The sequence below is a fragment of the Bos taurus genome, chromosome 17, assembly GCF_002263795.3.
Source record: "Bos taurus isolate L1 Dominette 01449 registration number 42190680 breed Hereford chromosome 17, ARS-UCD2.0, whole genome shotgun sequence".
Lineage (NCBI taxonomy): Eukaryota > Metazoa > Chordata > Mammalia > Artiodactyla > Bovidae > Bos > Bos taurus.
In genome coordinates this window covers 6,932,788-6,955,059 of record NC_037344.1, presented here as the reverse complement: position 1 = coordinate 6,955,059, position 22,272 = coordinate 6,932,788, and the positions used below count along the sequence as shown (strand labels likewise).

Genomic DNA, 22,272 nt, shown 5'->3' with positions numbered 1-22,272 from the left:
GGTTTTACAATCTATTTAAAGCCATAAGTCACTGGAGTAAAGAAAAATATGAACTAATTAAATATACATATTTAATACACACAGAAAACAAAGTCTGCTTTGGGTTTGTGTATAAATTTGAGTCTAAAAAACACTGATTCAGACACTACATAAGAAAAGTAGCTTATACTTCTTCTTTTAACATTTTCTATGTCTTAAAATATGCTCCAAGAAATAAAAAATATATTTTCCTTTATGATAAAAAGAATGTATTAAGGGGTCTTAACTGGGGTCTATATTTAATTTACATAGAATTAGTCTGTCTTCATGATACTTTCTAGAGAGTATATTATATTAACATCTTAGTTTAAAAGAGAGAAGGAGAGAATATTGAAGTAAGTAAAACTAATTCCTTGTACAGTTTGAGGGGCCCTAAAAATTTTAAGTACATAAGAAGGGCTTATTTTAAATACGGATTTCTAGAAACATCCCACAAGACTCTGACTGAGATTCTGAGGGGGGGTCCCGGAAACGGTAGTAAGATGCACATCCCAAGTTACTCTAACGAGACGATCCCTAAAACATACTGTGTGTTTGTAGGTACTGCTTTAAAGTCAGTGGCTATGGCTATTTCCTGGGTCACTGATAAGAAAAGACTGAGGTGCCAAGGTACACACGGGGCGGCATGATGCCACACGATGATGTAATCAATGGCTCAGCTTCCCGGGTGGCTCAGTTGGTATAGAATCTGCCTGCAATGCAGGACGACTTAGGTTCGATCCCTGGGTCAGGAAGATCCCTGGGAGAAGGAATGGCAACCCACTCCAGTATTCATGCCTGGAGAATCCCATGGACGGGGGAGCCTGGCGGGCTACAGTCCAGGGGGTCACAAAGGGTTGGACTGGATCAGGCGACTCACACACACAGTGGTGGTGCGTTTCCTCCTTCTTATTCAGCACAAGCTGCCAAGTTCTCAGCACTACGCTCAGTTAGGGAGACAGGAAGAGTATAAAACCTTTCATCCCTGCTGATGCGGGCTTTCAATTAACAGCCACTATTAACCAACAATACAACATGAGGGCTATTACAGGATCATACATGATTAAATGCCAGTCTACGTTTCCTATCTGACTCATTACTGCTCTTCTTCATGTACGTTACACAGTCTCAGCAGAGCAAACAATTCCCATGCTTTTCCCTCAGGGAAATCACCTCGGTATTTTTGCTTATGCCAATTCCTCCACCGGTGATTCTCATCACCCCTATCTCTACCCACCCAAATGTTATTTATCACTCTTCAAGGTTGTAGTCAGGATTCCCTGCTGGCTCAGAAGGTAAAGAATCTACCTGCAATGCAGAAGATCGAGGTTTGATCCCTAGTCAGGGAGATCCCCAGAGAAGGAAATGGCAGCCCACTCCGGTATCCTTGCCTGGAGAATTAACTGGACAGAGGAGGCCAGCAGCCTGCAGTACACAGGGTCGTGAAGAGCTGGATATGACTGAGGGACCAAGCACAGCACAGCACAAGGTGGTGGTCCAAGGACATCCGAACTACACATGGCTCAAAGCCCCGCTCATTTCAATCTGAGTGTCTTTTCTGTGACACTGACTCCTTCCTGCCTTGCTCTTTCAGTGCATGTATAACCTCCCATATTGGAAAGGAACTTCTTTCAGGATAAGATCTCTTCTACCTGCAGGTACTCAACTAAAAAAACACGAAAAACAAAGGTGGGGAGTGGAAAGAACAAAAGAAGAAAGATAAAGGCAGAAAGGGGAAAAAAAGAAGGTGCCACCTGGAGTAAGACCCAGATGCAGTGACTGAAGACGAGTAACAGAGCCCAGGGAAGGGCTGACTGAAAGACAAGGGAGAAGAGGGGGAGCAGAGACAAAACAAACAGAGACAGAGAGGAGGAGGTTGGGGGGAGGGAGAAGGCACATGGTACAGAATGTCTAGAGGAACACTGGAGGGAAGAACAGAGAAAAAGAGGGATAGGAGAAACAGGAGACGGTGGTAAAAGAAAAAAAGACACAAGCAAAGAGGGAGCGAGCAAGCTGAGCCTGATGGAGGGCAACACAGACTGCACGAGGAGCCTGCAGTCCACGCTGATGCAGGGTGTGCAGGGTGACTACATGGAGACTGGGGACGGAGGGGAAGAGGGAGTGAGAAGGGAGAGAAGAAGGAAGAACTAGGGGGAGTGGGGAGAGGGGAGAAGAGAAGAGAGGAAAAACAAGAGGGATGGGAAGCACTGGGAGGACGAAAGGAAAGAGAGACTTAAGATACGAAGAGAAAATTAAGTGCTGTGAATTCACACACAGCAGCATGGCTGAGGAGTACAAAAAATTATCATAATAGTGATTTCAGTTCATTTCAGCTCAGTTGCTCAGTCATGTCCGACTCTTTGCGACCACATGAACTGCAGCACCCCAGGCTTCCCTGTCCATCACCAACTCCACGAGCTTGCTCAAACTCATGTCCATCAAGTCAGAGATGCCCTCCAACCATCTCATCCTGTCATCCCCTCCTCCTCCTGCCTTCAATCTTTCCCAGCATCAAGGTCTTTTTTAATAAGCCAGCCCTTCCCATCAGATGGCCAAACTACTGGAGTTTCAGCATCATCCTTGCAATGAATATACATGACTGCTTTCCTTTAGGATTGACTGGTTTGACCCCTTTGCAGTCCGAGGGACTCTCAAGAGTCTTCAACACCACAGTTCAAAAGCATCAATTCTTCATGCTCAGCTTTCTTTATGGTACAACTCTCACATCCATACATGACCACTGGAAAAAGCATAGCCTTGACTAGACTACTTTGATTACTAGATTACTTTGTTGACAAAGTAATATCTCTGCTTTTTAATATGCTATCTAGATCATCAAATCTTTTCTTCCAAGAAGCGTCTTTTAATTTCATGGCTGCAATCACCATCTGCAGTCATTTTGGAACCCAAGAAAATAAAGTCTGTCACTGTTTCCACTGTTATCCCATCAATTTGCATTGAAGTAATGGGACCGGATGCCATGATCTTCATTTATTGAATGCTGAATTTCAAGCCAGTTTTTTCACTCTCCTCTTTCACTTTCATAAAGAGGCTCTTTAGTTCCTCTTCGCATTCTGCTATTAGGGTGGTGTCATCTGCATATCTGAGGTTATTGATACTTTTCCCTGCAATCTTGAGTCCAGCTTGTGCTTCATCCAGTCCAGTATTTTGCACGATGTACTCTGCATATTAAACTAAACAAGCAGGGTGACAATATACAGTTGTGATGTACTCCTTTCCCAATTTGGAACCAGTCTGTTGTTCCAAGTCTGGTTCTAACTGTAGTTTCTTGCCCTGCATACAGGTTTCTCAGGAGGCAGGTAACGTAGTCTGGTATTCCTATCTCTTGAAGAATTTTCCACAGTTTGCTGTGATCCACACAGTCAAAGGCTTTAGCGTAGTCAATGAAGCAGATGTTTTTCTGGAACTCTCTTGCTTTTTCGATGATCCAGTGGATGTTGGCAATTTGATCTCTGGTTCCTCTGCTTTTTCTAAATCCAGCTTGAACATATGGAAGTTCTCAATTCATGTACTGCTGAAGTCTAGCTTGAAGAATTTTGAGCATTACTTTACTAGCATGTGATATGAGTGCAATTGTGCAGTAGTTTGAGCATTCTTTGGCATTGCCTTTCTTTTGGATTGGAATGAAAACTGACCTTTTCCAGTTCCGTGGCCACTAGGGAGTTTTCCAAATTTGCTGGCATATTGAGTGCAGCACTTTCACAGCATCATCTTTTAGGATTTGAAATATCTCAGCTGGAATTCCATCACCTCAACTAGCTTTGTTCCTAGTGATGCTTCCTGAGGCCCATTTGACTTCGCATTCCAGGATGTCTGGCTGTAGGTGAGTGATCACACCATTGTGATTATCTGGCTCATAAAGATCTTTTTTGTACAGTTCTTCTGTGTATTCTTATCACTTCTTCTTAATGTCTTCTGTTTCTGTTAGGTCCATACCATTTCTGTCCTTTATTGTGCCCATCTTTGCATGAAATGTTCCCTTGGTATCTCTAATTTTTTTACCTAGCTTTACATCCTTAAACATATAAAGGATTTGGTTAAGTACAAAGGAGCACAAAGTTCATGCCACAAGTAAACAAAAATGGAGACCTAAGAAAGCTTGATATATTTTAAAGTGAGTAGAACCGGTACAGTCAGAGTAGATATTTTTCTCAAGTGAACAGAGTAAGATGAGGTAGGAAATGCTTTTTTCATGGGAAATAGTAAAAAATTAGGTAGAAATCATCTGCTTTTCTAAGAAGATTAGGACAGTGCTGATGGAGGGGAATAACATTATTTTTAAACAAGTTATTTTGAGAACAATAAACCTAGAGGAAAATAACAAACATCTCAGGCCACTGACCATTAGAACTATCCACAGGAGAAGTAACTCAGACATGTATAAATTACTACAAGTTATTAAGAAAGAGAAAAATTTCAAAGCAGGGAAAAGACAAAACCCTGCAAAAATAAGAAATCTAACAGCATCAAAAGTTAGAAGATAGAATATTACTTATGACAGCATCAAAAGTTAGAAGATAAAGCAACTCTATTCCTACTAATAAGTCCTAGAGCAGAGCTTTGGGTGGATCATGGAATCAATTTATTGAGGCGTCATCAGCATTTTTGCCTGGCGGGTGGGGAGGGGGGTGCGGAGGAGGGGTTCCACCGCACGGCTTTCAGGATCTTAGTTCTCAGACCAGGGATTGAACAGGGATTTCACGACCAGCAATGAAAGCAGAGAGTCCTAACTCCAGGACAACTAAGGAATTTCCATCATCAAAAACTTTAAATATAAGAGTTTATCACTCCATACCAACATTTAGTAAGAGTGAACACTGTCTCATAGCATCAAGCTCTGTTTCAGGCGTGGGGGAATAGGTGGACATGTGCGCACATGTATGTAAACACATATAACTCATCCCAATAGACTTGTTACTGTGAACAACAGTTACATGAAGCTTGAAAATGACACCTCTACTAAAGCCTTTGCCTTTGAGCACCTGACTTATTCACAGCAGTGAAAATGAATGAAAGAAAGCTATATGTAAGAATAAAAAAGATTTTTCTGTATGTTCCAATCAAACTTTATTTACAAAAGCACCCAATGAGCAAGATTTGGCCCAAGGATTGCCCATCCCTGGCTTCAATCAACTCTCTCCCACGCTAATGACTCTGATTGATTCTTTTTTAAAATTTATGTATTTATTAAGAATAAAAAAGATTCTTAGAAACAAAAGGTTTGATGAGAAAAATAAGTAACAGAAGAGTTCACACAGTACAATGTCACTTTCATAAAATATAAAAATAGGCAATATAAGAGGTTATGTTATTTAGGAATACATTTTTTTTTAACTTTTCAAGAAGGAAATGAGGACAGGTGGGGGTTGGACAGGTTGAACCATGCAACATGTTTTTAAGTCGGGTAGTCACAATTCTTCCTTTATAACACTTCATAGCATATATGCCACACAAATTATTTTGGATGTAATTAACTCATTTGAAAAGAAAATTTTTAAAAATGTGTATTTATATCAAATATGAAGTGATAAGGGCATAACTAATAAGCTAGCATTAAGAGTCAGCACAAAAGGATTAACAGGAGGAATGATAGACCTATAACAAAGGAAAACAGTCATTTAATTTCATATGCTGTGATTTCACTCATTAACTCCTAAAGTCAGATAAACACATTAATTACCACTTTTACCATTTCTAGACTAACACTGGTGGTTAAGAAATTTTAGAAACTTTCCTGAGTTTACAAACTATAAATTACTATAAATCAGAATTCAAACCCAGGACCAGCCTATCTGCAAAGTCCATGTTATCTTCATTACTCACACAAATAGACTGGTGACTGGACATAAATATTTAACTATAAACACTCAAAAGCTAAGGTGTCGGAGATATCTTCTATTCCACCCCTTTTGTTTTGTGGATAGAAAATAATTAAGAGACTAGGCCCTAAACAGTCAATGATTTGGCACTTCTCAAGCATTTTGGTCTAAGGATCCAAAGTATTTATTTATATGGGGCATGTCTTCAGTTGTGTCTAACTCTTTGTGACCCCCACAGACTAAATTCTCCAGGAATTCTCCAGTCCATGGAATTCTCCAGGCCACAAAGCTGGAGTGGGTAGCCTTTCCCTTCTCCAGGGGAACTTTCCAAACCAGGGATCAAACCCAGATCTCCCACATTGCAGGCAGATTCTTTACCAGGTAAGCCATGAGGGAAGCCCCTATTACTAATTACCACATTAGAAATTAGAGCTAAGAAATTTTACAAATATTGATTTCTTTTGAAAATATTAATATTAATATAGATGGCATTTTTCAAAGCAATAATAAAAATGAGAAGAGTGCTATTATTTCACAAATTTCATTTGCTATTATTTTTGCAAACCTCTTTCATTCTGGCATAATAGAAGATACCTACACTCTAATATCTGCTTTTGTATTCAGTCTGTTGCATTATATTGTTTTGACTGCAGTACATGAAGAAAAATCCACTTCTAACTAGATATGTAGCTAGAAAAGGTGGACCCCTCCACTCCCTGAAATGGTCTCCTGGGCTCCCAAGGTCTTCAGATAGTACTTCAAGAATTACTGCTCTAAAGATTACATTCCTTTAGCCATTCTTCCTAAGGACATGACAAACTAAAGTATATACAAAAGTGCTGAATTAACAGGGAATAGGCATAAAATTATTAAAATCTAATTCACAGCACACTTTTCTAAATGAGAATTCTCCCAGATATATTTGAAATCCAATCCAAATTAGGTGAGATCTAAACTTAACCCTATTTTTCTCATGAAGTAGTAAAGGGCAAAACACTACTAGGAGAAAATCAGACCAGACTGCGATAGGTCACTAAAACAGACATCAGAATAGCGGGGTACCAGCACAAACTGAAATAACTCAGAGAAGAGGTGGCAAAGCGTTTCTGTAAAGTGCCAAATAACAAATATTTTAGGCATGGGGGCAAAAAAAGTCTCTGTCACAAATACTCAATACTTGTAGCATGGAAGCAGTCATACAAAATACATAAATAAATGCAAATGGCTGTGTTTCAATAAAAATTTATTGACAGAAACAGGTCAGGCCAGATTTGGCCCTTAGGCCACAATTCTTTGAAGACTGACTTTCACTAAACTGATTAGCTTAAAAATGCAGAGACTAAAACAAAGCCATTTTTGAAAATCACATCTCTGCCTCATTTAGCACTGGATTATTCACAAGATTCTAAGATACTTTTGTAAATCCTTACTATAGCAACACATCTTTCATTTAAGAGGGAGGAAACAGAATTAATAATAACTTCTAAGTACTTCAAATAGCTGAAGTTATACAAACACTCAAGAACATATATTTAAGAAATGACAACATATTCCAATGTGGTTTGGACGCTAAGTCATGCCCAACTCTTTGAGACCCCATGGACTGTAGCCTGCCAGGCTCCTCTCTCCAAGGGATTCTCCAGGCAAGAATACTGGAGTGGGTTGCCATTTCCTTCTCCAGGGGACCTTCCCAACCCAGGAACTGAACCCGGGTCTCCAGCATTGCAGGCAGATTCTTTACCGACTGAGGTATGAGAGAAGCCCATATTCCAATAGATGGGCAAAATATTCCAGAGCAGTAACTATGATAGTCAATAAAATAAAACATTTAAAGATATACCAGGGACTTCCCTGGTGGTCCAATGGTAAAGAATCCGCCTTGCAGTACAGGGGATGCAGGTTCAATCCCTGATTAGGGAACAAGATCCCACAAGCCGCAGAGCAACTAAGCCCACGCACCGCAACTCGAGAGTCCCTGCACCACACAGGAGATCCTGCATGCAGCGACTAAGACCCGATGCAGCCAAATGTAAACAGATAATTATTAAAGTCACTACACACACAAAAACGATCTTTTTAATTAAAAATAAAGATATACTAAATTTATCACTTCTTTTCTTTATCCTTCTAGTCAATTTATAATATTAATATTTGCTAATTATATTACTTCTGGATATATATATATAGTTCCTAAATAAGATATATAAAGCATAATAAAAGCTAATAAATTTAACTGAATTTTCATTTGAATATTTAACTGAATATTATTTGAAATTTAAAATTTCCTCAGAAGCACAAACATAAAACTCCAAACATAACAAGAAAAGCAACAAATTGACAGAAGACATTCATAAATAATATAGGTCGCAAAGGATTAAGACCAAGAATATATGAAGAACTTCCACAAAACAAAAAAAGTGCAAATTAAAATTAGGGAAACACAGCATTTATAATTCATCATATTTGGAATTTTTTTAAACTCCAGCCATAACAAGTGATAAGGTGATATGAAGACATGAGTATTTATACATCACTGGCAAGAATATAAACTGATACACTACTTTGGAAAAGAATTGTAAATCTTGTAATGTTCCACATCTGCATCTTACAAATTAGCAATTCCAATTCTAGAAAGAAACTTTCTCATGTATACAAAATATATCAAAAGTTCTCATCAAAATGATAAGCAGATGAAGTTATACCATGGAGTATACACAACTGAGAAAAAGGACACGACGACCCTGGTCAACAAGAATGGATCTCAAACAGTGATAAGTAAAAATAGCAAGTTATCAAAAAATGTATTTCATACAATACCATTATCTATATTAAGTACACATATGAAAAATAAAATTATCCAGTGTGGTATGCGTGTGTGGAATTAAAAATACACATAAGACACAGAAATAATGAAAGCCCCAAATTCAGGTGAGGGGGAGAGAAGAGGGGCTGAAAATGGTAGACAAAGCAACTGGGATGGAGAACCCACTTTCATAAACATGGTAGGTACCTTACTCCTTCTAACTTTTTATATATCTAGGACATTTCATTGATATTTTTAAACAAAAGCTATATATAAATGAGTAACACTGGATTAAGGTGTTTTTATTTTAAAAAAGACTAGTAGATTTTCAAACAAATTTTTTAACAGAATATAACATATGAGCAAAAGCAAAATTAGCCAGAGCTTTTTGTTTACTCAACCACCTTATATTTCTAAAGTAATTCTCATCTTTGAATATTGTGCGCCACCTTGTGTTCAAAAAGGTTTAAAGTCCTGTAAAATTCGGAAAACTGTATCTTGAAAATGGCTACTTGAAAATGGAATGGGGAGGGAGGTGGGAGGGGGGTTCAGGATTGGGAACACGTGTACACCCGTGGCAGATTCATGCTGATGTATGGCTAGACCAATACAATATTATAAAGTAAAAAAAAATTATAATAAAAATTTTAAAAAGAAAATACAAATTCCTAGGCTGTGTTACAAGGTTTCACCTTACTAAGCACACATAACAATGACATTAAAAAAAAAAAAAAAAAAACTATTCTGAGGAACTTAGAAATAGTCTATCTTTCTTATTAGTTATTCCTTGTTTCAGTTGTTCACTACACTTCCAAAGTGTAATCTGCCTTTTTGACTTCATTTTAAGTATATAAAATTTTGTTAGAGAATCAAAATTACAAACATTTAAAATTCTAAAATATACTGTCATTTAAAAAAACCTACCTTTGAATGTGTGATTGATAAAGTGTCTACCCACACACGCCAGCCACCCCACTCATATTTGATTGCATGGTAAAGTAGGATTCGGAATATGGCATATACCATTTCTGTTATCTTTTGTTCATCTGAATTCTTAGGATTAAAATAGCAGAGAGAAAGCATCCACTCTTGCCACACAGAACACTGTAGCAAACTCCTGAAAATATTAAGAGGACACTGAATTATTTAAAAAGTAAATCAACTGAAAGAATTCTAAAAACGTAAAACTTTAAAACAAAATGAACAAAACAACCAGCTTTATTATGTACACAAAACAATTAAAAACAATGAGGTATTGAAAGTTCAAGTAACTGTATGGTATATTACTTGTACTACTTTAATGAAAAAGCATACAGAAAGTTCATTTCATAGTATTTAAAGCAATTTGTCCTAGAAAATATAGGCTTATTCAAAGCTAGACTTGAACACTGCAAATAAAAGGTAACTGATCCTGCTTACCTTCTATTCTCTCTACTGTTATTAAAAAGTTTAATCATGTCAGAAAGAAATGCTCTGCGAACTTCCATGCTCTCTGGGCACTGCACAGAATTTCGAAGTAGCGTTGCAATTACTTTTAGTATCTCTGTAAGACAATTCATAAATTAGTAAAAACCACAACGTTACAAAAAATTCATGATGCAAGATCATCAGTATATTTCAATTTTATTTCCCTGACATAAATGTCTACCTAAAATATCCTTTTCTGTATTATAAAAAAAATTATCTGTGGACAAGACTGTCAAAACATTCACTAGAAATCATATATAAACAAGAAAGGAATTTTTTATTTTCATCATTAGACAGAATACTTAAATTTTAAAACTTTGTAGTAAATCAAATTAAATTATAAATGAATTAAATGACTGCTGACACCTCTCCATAATCTCTGCCAGATAATAAAGTTGATCTTAAAATATACATATTTAAAATTTTTTTAAATACTCAAAACATATATATAAAATCAAAATCTCAGAAAAAAAGAATTCTCAGCTTCTTCAACAATATGTATAATAGGCACATACTTTATCCTTTATCATTGTGAATTTTAGAAGCTATCAAGATTTTCTTCCATAATTCTAAAAGTAAAATTAGACACAAAAATATGAAAACTAAATTAAAACCTACTAAAAACCCTAAATAAATAAAACTGTTCCTATAATACTCTTAAATATTGACTAAATTTGTACTATAAATTTTAAGAAAAGGAATGCTTAAAATATATAAAAATCAAAGTAGAATGATCAAATAATAATATCCCAAAGTTTTACACAAATAAAAATTGAGGAATTCTAAACCTGCAATTGGCCAAGATTTCTGGTGTTTCTAAAGCAAAAAGTTCAAAATATCAAATAAAAGATATTTTATCATAAACTTAATGACAATTTTTGAATTCTTCTAATGACGAAGTCTACCTGAACAATGATTACCATGACAATAATATCCACTAACTTTGAGGATATACTACTGTGAGACACTTTTTTAGAAAATACAGATATTAATACATATAATCCTCACAAAATGATAACTAGATACTATTATCATCCGGATTGTAGAGATACTATTATTTACCCATTTGGATAAATTAATGTACCCCAAAATCACTTAGCTGTTAATACTGAAAAGCAGACATACCATTTTTTAAATACCACAGTGTACAGATTATCTTTTCTGCTAATATATTACACAGACAATATATTTAAAGTTCTTACTTCAATAAGTCATCTTTCCCATAACTACATAAAATATATTTTATATTATATATATTACCAAGGCTGGATGAAGCACAAGCTAGAATCAAGATTGCCTAAAGAAATATCAATAATCTTAGATATACAGATGATACCACCACTGTGGCAGAAGAGGAACTAAAGAATCTCTTGATGAAAGTAAAAGAGGAGAGTGAAAAAGCTGGTTTAAAACTAAACATGTTGATATATGGCAAAACCAATACAATATTGTAAAGTTTAAAAATAAAATAAAACTAAACATTCAAAAACAAAGATTATGGCATCCAATTCCATCACTTCAAAGCAAAAAGATAAGGACAAAAAAGAAACAGTGACAGACTTTATTTTCTTGGGCTCCAAAATCACTGTGGATGGTGACTGCAGCCATGAAATTAAAAGACGCTTGCTCCTTGGAAGAAAAGCTATGACCAACCTAGATACCATTTTAAAAAAACAAAGACACCACCACTTTGCCAACAAATGTCCTTATAGTCAAAGCTATGGTTTTTCCAGTAGTCATGTATAGATAAGAGAGCTAGACCATAAAGAAGGCGAGTGCTGAAGATCAGATGCTTTCAAACTTCGGTGCTGTAAAACACTCTTGAGAATCCCCTGGACAGCAAGCAGATCAGATTAATACAACCTAAAAGAAATCAAGCCTGAAAAGTCACTGGCAGGACTGATACTGAAGCTGAAACTCCAACACTTTGGCCACCTAATGTGAAGGGTCGGCTCATTAGAAAAGACCGTGATGCTGGGGAAGACTGAAGCCAGGAGGAGAAGGGGATGACAGAGGATGAGATGGTTGGATGGCATCACCGACTGGATGGACATGAGTCTGAGCAAGCTCCAGCAGATAGTGAAGGACAGGAAAGGTGGCATGTGCAGTCCATGGGTTGCAAAGAGTTGGACATGACTGAGCAAATGAACAACAACAATATAATCGAGGTATTTTTTCCTTTTTTACTCTATAAAATAATGATATCACAATTATTTGGAGGCTAAGAAAAATTAAACACACACATGACATGTGTTTTTAAAATTAGTACTGAAACAGTATCACAAACATGAACACAACTCATCACACAAAAAGTAATTTAATTTATAAATTCCACAAACCAGTTGTTTTAATATCACTAATCTTAAAAAGCAAGATGAGAAATGTACACATTTTATAAGTCCTTAAGAATTCTAAATATCAAAAGAAAAGATTATTAACCAAGACTAAGTTCTTAAACAATTAAGAAGACAGATATTTTTCAATTCCACACTTCGTATTCTTAACTTGACAGGAATTTAAAAAGAAAGCCACCTGCATGGTCCATGTAACTTAGCCTGTCATCACCTAAATAGTACAGTCAAAACTTTACCAAAAATCTGAACATATATCTTATGCATATAATTCTTGAAAATCTGTATATAAACATTTCCCCATGACCTAAGGTAAATTTGAAATTATAGTCAACATCAAACACAAACAAAACTACTATTATATTAATGTCTATAATGAAATGTTATCTAAACAATGTGTTTCCAACAATATCAACTTTAGGTTCTTCAGTGCCTTTCCATTTGGTAACAAGATGTACTTATAAAAAACAAGTTAAAAGGAAGGGAACGGGAGAAATGGGTGAAGGCGCTCAAAAACTAGAAGCTTCCAGTTACAAGGTGAATAAGTTCCGTGGATGTAATCTTTAACCTGGAGACAACAGATAACAATACTGCTTTATGCGTTTGAAAGTGCTAAGGGTATTCACCACGTGTAACACAAAAAATTAAAACCACGTAGAGCCATGGTGTGCTCACTAACATTACTGTGGTAATCATCTCACAACGTGTATCAACTCATTACACTGTACACCTTGAAATTACACAACCTTGTATGTCAGCTATGTAACAATAAATCTTGAAAAAAAAAAACCAAATATCAAAAACAAAGTATATTAAATACATACGAGGATTCTGTATCTTTACTGAAGAATCAGGATCTGGATGTTGTTTATGTATCACTTGAGTGCATATCTGTTCTATGAGAATCTACAGAAATGAAAGACCAGATTGGATTAGCATAATCACTATATCACTATTACTATTAATGAACTTTAAGTACAACACTAATCAACATTATAACCCTATTTTAAAGTAATTATAAAATGAGACATCAAATAGTCAATACAATGGAGAAAATAGTTAAACAGAGATGTCCACACTGTTTAATAACTCACAGACTAACAGATTAAGATATAGCAGTGTGTCTTTATTTTTTTTTATTTTTTTTTTAGCAGTGTGTCTTTAAATAACTAGTTTAAAAATCATACATCAAACCTAAATGCTTTTATTTCATCTACACATTAGTCAACTCAATTATATAGGTATTTTTCGCTAAAAATTAGTTAAGATTAAATGCTCACTGCATTCCTACCTCAAATAAGACGTTATACGTTGTCATTGTGATTAAATTTGTCTGAAGCATGAGTCTTTCAGCTAACAATGAAAACAACCCATGTCCAAGCATAACTTCAGCTTTTCTTCTGCAATTACACAGAAAAAAAAAATCAAATGCAAAGTTTTACTATTTACTTGATGAAGGAGACATAAAAATGTTTTTCACAAAAGTAACAAATTCCAGCTCAATAATGCCCCCAATTTCCTTCAACCTAGAACTTACAAGGCCACAAAATCTTTTAAGTACAGAAATACAAACTACAATATGGGAACAACTAAAGTTTAAAAAAATACGACTGGTTATGCCACAGCACAGCAAAAATCATCACCAAAATCTTCATAGTTTGATTCAGCCCCTCACTCATGTCTGACTCATTGCAACCCCATGGATTGCAGCACGCCAGGCTTACCTGTCCATCACCAACTCCCAGAGCTTGCTCAAACTCGTGTCCATCGAGTTAGTGATACCATCCAACCATCTCATCCTCTGTTGTCCCCTTCTCCTCCTGCCCTCAATCTTTCCCAACATCAGGGTCTTTTCCAATGAGTCAGTTCTTCGCATCAGGTGGCCAAAGTATTGGAGTATCAGCTTCAGCATCAGTCCTTCCAATGAACACTCGGGACTGATTTCCTTTAGGATGGACTGGTTGGATCTCCTTGCAGTCCAAGGGACTCTCAAGAGTCTTCTCCAACACCACAGTACAAAAGCATCAATTCTTTGGCATCCATTTTTCTTTATGGTCCAACTCTCATATCTATACATGACTAATGGAAATATCATAGCTCTGACTAGTCAAACCTTTGTCGGCTTTTTAATATGCTGTCTAGATTGGTCATAGCTTTTCTTCCAAGGAGCAAGTGTCTTTTAATTTCATGGCTGCAGTCACCATCTGCAGTGATTTTGGAGCCAAAGAAAATAAAGTCTCTCACTGTTTCCACTGTATCCCCATCTAATTGCCATGAAGTGATGGGACTGGATGCCATGCCCTTCGTCTTTTGAATGCTGAACATTACTTTGCCAACAAAGGTCTGTCTAGTCAAAGCTATGGTTTTTTCAGTAGTCATGTATAGATCAGAGAGTCATGTATAGATCCAACTATACATGAGACTATGAGACCAAAGAATTGATGCTTTTGAACTGTGGTGTTGGAGAAGACTCTTGAGAGTCCCTTGGACTGCAAGGAGATCCAACCAGTCCATCCTAAAGGAAATCAGTCCTGAATATTCATTGGAAGGACTGATGCTGAAGCTGAAACTCCAATACTTTGGCCACCTGATGAGAAGACCTGAGTCATTAGAAAAGATCCTGATGTTGGGAAAGATTGAAGGCAGGAGGAGAAGGGGACGACAGACGATGAGATGGTTAAATGACAGCTTGACTCAACGACATGAGTTTGAGTAAACTCCGGGAGTTGGCGATGGACTCGGAGGCCTGGCGTGCTTCAGTCCATGGGGTTGCAAAGAGTCGGACACGACTGAGAGACTGAATTGAACTGAAATGAACCATGAATAATAATCTAAAGCCAAATCTTCACAGCAATTTTTTACTAACTGGCAGCTACCATGAATAATCATCTAAAGCCAAATAAGTAGAAAAACAATGTGAAAGAAAAGGTAGAAGACATGCAAGAGAATTTTTAAAGGAACACTGTGAAGGTAAACACACTAAAATTAAACTTTCAAGCAGAAACTAAGAAACTGAAGGATTACAAACTTAATTCTACCCCTGGCTTTGTCAAATGTTTTCTCCAAATGGCTGGATAGTATATATTTACAGTTTTGTGTACCATGCTCTCTGCAGCACTAACTCAACACTGCTGCTGTATAAACAGCCATAGATAATAAGCAAATAAATGATTGTGGCTGTGTTCCAATGTAACCTTATGTACAGTCAGCCAGCTGGATTCAACACAGACTACAAAGTTAGCAATACTTTTCTACCACCAAAACTGTTAATTTTTATAATAAACCAATTCTGGTATAAGGAACAATAGGTAGGACAAGAACGTCTGCATTCAGTTAAGAAAAGAAGCATGCAGGTTTCAGTTTTTAGTTATATATATAACAGAATACAGTATGTGACAAATACCCAAGTTAATTCTGCTAGCTATATACTACAGATGAAGCAAATGGTGATCAAGCCCCCTGAAAGAAGTCCTCACCTAGATTTACTTAGAATTCAACTTAAACAAATGTATTCTCATAGTGAACAAAATGCAGAAAAATTAAAATAGAAACAGAAACAATATACTCCTGTTCCCTACTTTATTTTTAATATGTAGAAAGAGGACTAAACTTATATAGAATTTTATGAATAAAAATAAATAAAAAACAGACTAGAGGAACGACACGTAAATACTATCCCAAAGATTTATAAAACTGATATGTAATATGCAACAGTCCATTTTAGATTTCATGCATACTCACTTTGGGGCCAGGTGTTTTAAAAAATAGCCCATTGCCTTGAGAGCCTGTACTCTGATTCCTTCACTTGTTGATGCCAGAAGTTTATAGATAACACTGAATAAATTAAAATTTAAAACAAATTACTATGAGTATCTTTCAAAAGTAAATATCTTATATATGCATATTTTTTCATATAATCACACAATTATAAACCTTAGTCACACAATTATAAACCTATCTTCAAGTAAGGTATGATTGAATTTAATATACATTTCTAACATTTAAAAATTTGCTTATCAACTATATGTTCTCTTCAAGAAACCCACTTTAAATATAAAAATATATACAGATAAGTAATTGAATGGACAAAAATATACCATCTTAATAACTAATCAAAAATAAGAGTAACTACATTAATTTCAGACAGATTTCAAAGTATGGAAAGTTATCGGGGATAAAGAAGGACATTGTATCATGATAAACAGGTCAATTCTCCAATATGACCTAACAGTCCTTAACATGCATGTACCTAGCTACAGAGCCTAAAAGTACATAAGGCAAAAACTTACAGAAGTGCAAGGAGAAACAATTAATCCATTATCATAGTGGGAGATTTCAAAACCCCTTTCTCAGAAAAAGACAGACCCAGCAGGCAGAAAATCAGTAAGCACATAGTTAATCTCAAAAATAGAATCAAACAACTGGATGTCACTGATATCTATGCACTACTTCCAGGCTACCCAGGTGACCCGGTGGTAAAGAACCCGACTGCCAGTTCAGGAGATGCGAGAGGCGCGGGTTAGATCCCTGTGACAGATGACCTGCAGGGAAACAGCAAACCACTACAATGTTCCTGCCTGGAAACGTTCGTGGAGGGGCCTGGAGGACTCCAGTTCATGCGGTTGCCAGGAGCTGGACACAACTGACCACACACACACGTGCTACTTGCTTGTACAACAGTAGAAAAACACACTTTTCTTCAGCTCACACAGAACATTCACCAAATAGACCACATCCAGGACCATAAAAACACATAAACAACAAATATAAAGACTGGAGATTACATAACACCGGCTCCAAAACCACATGAAATTAAACTAGAAATCAATAATAGATAACTGCAAAACACCAAAATACTTCTAAATAAAAGGTGGGTTAAGGAAGAAATCTCAAAAAATTAAAAGCATTTTCAACTAAACGAAAATGAAAGCACAACTTATAAAAATTTGTGGGATGTTGCAAAAGCAGCACTTACAGGAAAATTTACAGCACTGAATACATACATTCTAACAGAAAAGAAGAAAGATCTAAAATCAATAACCTAAGCTTTTACTCTAGGGCATCTGGATGAGAAAATTCAATTGAAAGTAAGCAGAAGAAAAACAATAAGCACTGGAGTACAAATCAATAAAAAATGGAGAAAATCAATAAAAATAAAACTTGATTCTTCAAAAAGACCAATAAAATCAATAAGCTTCCTTGGAAGCTAAGAAAAAAAGAGAAAGGACATAATTCACTAATGTCACATATGAAAAGAGGGATATAACTACAGATGCCATGCCCATATAAAAGAATATTATGAACTCTACACCCACAAATTCTATAACCTACATGCAATAAGCCAATGCCTTGAAAGACATCATCTGCCAAAACATACATAAGAAAAAATAAAAGATATGAATAGGCTTATATCTACTAAAGATACTGAATAACCACCAAAATTGAAAGTACCAAACCGAGAGGAATTCACTGGTAAAATCTACTAAACATTTGGGGAAGAAATGATACCAGTTCTCTACCAGCTCCATCAGAGCACAGAAGCAGAAGGAATACTCCTAACTTACTCTCATTCTATGAGTCACCATTACCCTATACCAAAACCAGAAGAAAACACTGCAAGAAAACGACCAATATCTTACATTAGACAAATATCTCACATAATAGAGATGAAAAATCCTCAACAAAACATCAGCAAATCAAATCCAAAAAAGTATAAGAAGTATATACGATGACCAAGTGAGATTTATCCTGGGTATACAAGGATAGTTTCACATCTGAAAATCAATTAAGGTAATCATCACATAAACACATAAGCAAAGTTATCAGTTATATCAGTAGATAAAAAAAAAATTTTTACAAATCCAACAGCCATTCATGTTAAAAACTCTAAATAAACTAAGGACAGAGGGTTAACTTTCTCAACTTGATAAAGACTATCTACAAAAAACCTACAGCTAACATCACACTCAATGGGAAAAAAATTCTTTACTACTTAGATCAAGTGAAAGGCACGACTGTCCCCTCTCACCATCCCTTTACAATATCATACCAAATTTTCTTCCTAAAGTGGTAAAGCAAGAAAAGTAAATATACGTACAGACTGCGAAGGAACATATAACACAATCCGTGTTTGCAGATGACATGATCACCTACGAAGAACATCTAGGACTGACTGACAAAATAAATCATGGAAATAGGAAGTGATTATAGCAAGGTTGAAAAATACAAAATTGATATCCAAAGTCAATTGCTTTCCTATATACCAACAATAAACAAGCCAAAGGACTTAATAGATACTTCATCAAGGGAGATACACAGATGGCAAATAAGAATACAAAAAGATGCTCCACATCATAGGGAAATGCAAATGAAAACAAAAATAAAACACCTATTAGAATGGCCAAACACCACCAAATGCTGGTGAGGGGGAGAAGCAACACAAATTATCACCCTCAGAAGAAACTGAAAGCATAGCCACTCTGGAAGACAGTTTGGAAGTTTCTTACAAAACTAAATACACTTTTACCATACAATCTAGCAACTGCACTCTGTGGTACTTATCCAAAGGAACTGAAAACATATTTTCAGGGAAAACTGACATATGCATGTTTATACCAGCTTTACATGTAACTGCAAAAACTCGCAAGCAACCAAGATGTCCTTGATCAATGCATAAATAAACTGTAGACATCCAACCAATGAAATATTATTCAGGCCTACAAGAAATGAGCTATCAAGCTATGAAAAGCCTTTTGGTTGAAAGCCTCAGATTGAAAAAAATACATACTAAATGATACTAACTATATGGCATTCTAGAAAAGGCAGAACAAGGGAGACAATAAAAAGATTAGTGGTTGTGGGTTTGGTGGGTGGGGGGTGCTGAGAGAAGGATGAACAGGCAAAGTACAGAAGATTTTGACAACAGTGAAATATTCTGAATGCCAGGGTAATGATGAACATATACATTCAACCAACCAAGATGGAGTAAGGACAACAGAGCTTCTCTTCCTATGTATCAGAACTAAAAACTACAGACAAATAGAAAAGTAATTTTGCAAGTACTCTGAAGACTACAAAAAAGCAGGTGCATTGGTGTGGAGAAGTTAATACTTAGGCATTACACATTTTATAGGTAAGAGTCTGAATTTTTACTTTTCTCTTGTAAATCTGACCCACAGTCTATATCTCAGAGTAATTTTCTTTCAGAAGTTTAAGTAGCTAATATCGTGAGAAAAACGATCCTTCAGGTTACAGGAATTAAGAAAATGGGTTCCTACAGACTAGAGGCCTGGAAAAGCGTATGGAAAACCACTCCAGTATTCTTGCCTGGAAACTCCCCTTGGACAGAGGAGCCTGGTAGGCCACAGTCCAATTCAGTTCAGTTGCTCAGTCGTGTGTGACTCTGCAACCCCATGGACTGCAGCAGGCCAGGCTTCCCTATTCATCACCAACTCCAGGAGCTTGCTCAAACTCATGTCCACTGAATCGATGACGACATCCAACCATCTCACCCTCTGTCATCCCTTTCTCTTCCTGCCTTCAATCTTTCCCAGCAACAGAATCTTTTCCAATGAGTCAGTTCTTCACATTCGGTAGCCAAAGTATTGGAGTTTCAGCTTCAGCATCAGCATCAGTCCTTCCAATGAATATTCAAGACTGAAATTCCCTTAGGATTGACTGGCTTGACTTCCTTGCAGTCCAAGGGACTCTCAAGAGTCTTCTCCAACACCACAGTTCAAAAGCATCAATTCTTCAGCTCTCAGCCTTCTTTATGGTCCAACTCTCACATCCATACATGACTACTGAAAAAAACCATAGCTTTGACTAGATGGACCTTTGTCGGCAAAATAATGTCTCTGCTTTTTAATATGTTGTCTAGGTTGGTCACAGCTATCCTTCCAAGAAGCAAGGTTCTTTTAATTTCATGGCAGCAGTCACCATCTGCAGTGATTTTGGAGCCCCCAAAAATAGTCTGTCACTGTTTCCATTGTTTCCCCATCTATTTGCATTGAAATGATGTAACCGGATGCCATGATCTTCACTTTTTAAATGCTGAGTTTTAAGCCAACTTTTTCACTCTCCTCTTTCATTTTCATCAAGAGGCTCTTCAGTTCTTCTTCACTTACTGCCTTAAGAGTGGTATCATCTGCATATCTGAGGTTATTGATATTTCTCCTGGCAATCTTGATTTCAGCTTGTGCTTCATCCAGCCCAGCATTTCACATGAGGTACTCTGCATATTAAGTTAAATTAGCAGGGTGACAATATACAGCCTTGATGAACTCCCTTCCCAATTTGCAACCAGTCTGTTCTTCCATGTCTGGTTCTAACTGTTGCTTCTTGACTTACATACAGGTTTCTCAGGAGGCAGGTCAGGTGGTCTGGTATTTCCATCTCTTAAAGAATTTTCCACAGTTTGTTGTGATCTACACAGTCAATGGCTTTGACGTAATCAATAAAGCAGAAGTAGATGTTTTTCTGGAACTCTCTTGCTTTTTTGATGGTTAAACAGATGTTGGCAATTTGATCTCTGGTTCCTCTGCCTTTTCTAAATCCAGCTTGAACATCTGGAAGTCCTCAATTCATGTACTGCTGAAGCCTAGCTTGGAGAGTTTTGAGCATTACTTTGCTAGCGTGTGAGATGAGTGCAACTGTGAGGTAGTTTGAACATTCTCTGGCATTGCCTTTCTTTGGGATTGGATGAAAACTGACCTTTTTCCAGTCCTGTGGCTTCTGCTGAGTTTTCCAAATCTGCTGGCATATTGAGTGCAGCACTTTCACAGTATCATCTTTTAGGATTAGAAATAGCTCAACTGGAATTCCATCACCTCCACTAGCTTTGTTTGTAGTAATACTTCCTAAGGCCCCCTTGATTTTGGACTCCAGGATGTCTGGTTCTAGGTGAGTGATCACAGCATCATGGTTATCTGGAAAATGATGATTTTTTCTGTATAGTCCTTCTGTGTTTCTTGCCAGCTCTTCTTAGTATCTTCTGTTTCTGTTAAGTCCATACCATTTCTGTCCTTTATTGGGTCACAAAGAGCGGACACAACAGAAGCAACTTAGCACACACAGACTAGAGAAGGTAGAAGACTCCTAAATAACTAGGAGCAAACAAAGGGGAAGAATCCGCAAGACCTGTGTAAAAACCTTCAAAAGCCACAAACTGACCTAAGAGATGCAATGTATGGGACAAACTCAGACCACAGGATCAATCAAGTCTTTCTAAAGAAGATGTGAATTATCCCCCAGTTCTCACCTTAATCCCTGAGTGGTGTGTGTACAAGAAAAACTTAAAGAAGACGAGAGGTTTTAAAAATGAAGGGACAAGAGAACAACCACTTATAGAGGACAGGCAGAACTTGAAGACTGACCTTTCCTGCTAAAACAAAAAACAAAAATCAACATTTGTTAACGGATCACAAGATGCAAAGATTATAGGTTAGGGTTAGGGAGTATTTCCCAAATAATTCTATGAGGTCAGCATTTACTCTGACATTTAAATCAGTAGACTGAATGAAGTCAATTACCCTTCATAATGTGGGTACCTCATTTGAACAGTTAAAGGCCTTAATAGAAAAGCAAAAAACTGACCTCCCTAGAAGAAGAGGGAATTATGCCAGCAGACAGACTTTAATCTCAAACTGCAACATCAACTCTTATCTGGATCTCCACCTGCCAGCCTACCCTGCAAATTTTGGACCTGTCAGCTTCTACAATCACATAAGCCAATTCCTTAACATACATGTCTGTCTGTCTGTCTGTCTCTCTCTCTCTCACACACACACACATG

At 36.7% G+C, this 22,272-nt stretch overlaps 1 protein-coding gene across 7 annotated transcripts in view; it reads right to left on the bottom strand.

Annotated features, from left to right (window-relative positions):
- LRBA (LPS responsive beige-like anchor protein) overlaps positions 1-22,272 on the bottom strand; it is a 757,395-nt gene that overhangs the window by 601,653 nt on the left and 133,470 nt on the right. For all 7 annotated transcript variants that reach the window (XM_024977540.2, XM_024977539.2, XM_024977542.2 and 4 more), the window contains exons 18-22: positions 16,221-16,313; positions 13,771-13,879; positions 13,304-13,385; positions 10,081-10,204; positions 9,586-9,778 (exon numbers count right to left, since the gene is read on the bottom strand). In XM_024977540.2, the coding sequence (XP_024833308.1) occupies positions 9,586-9,778; positions 10,081-10,204; positions 13,304-13,385; positions 13,771-13,879; positions 16,221-16,313 (601 nt within the window). The remainder of the gene's footprint in view (positions 1-9,585; positions 9,779-10,080; positions 10,205-13,303; positions 13,386-13,770; positions 13,880-16,220; positions 16,314-22,272) is intronic.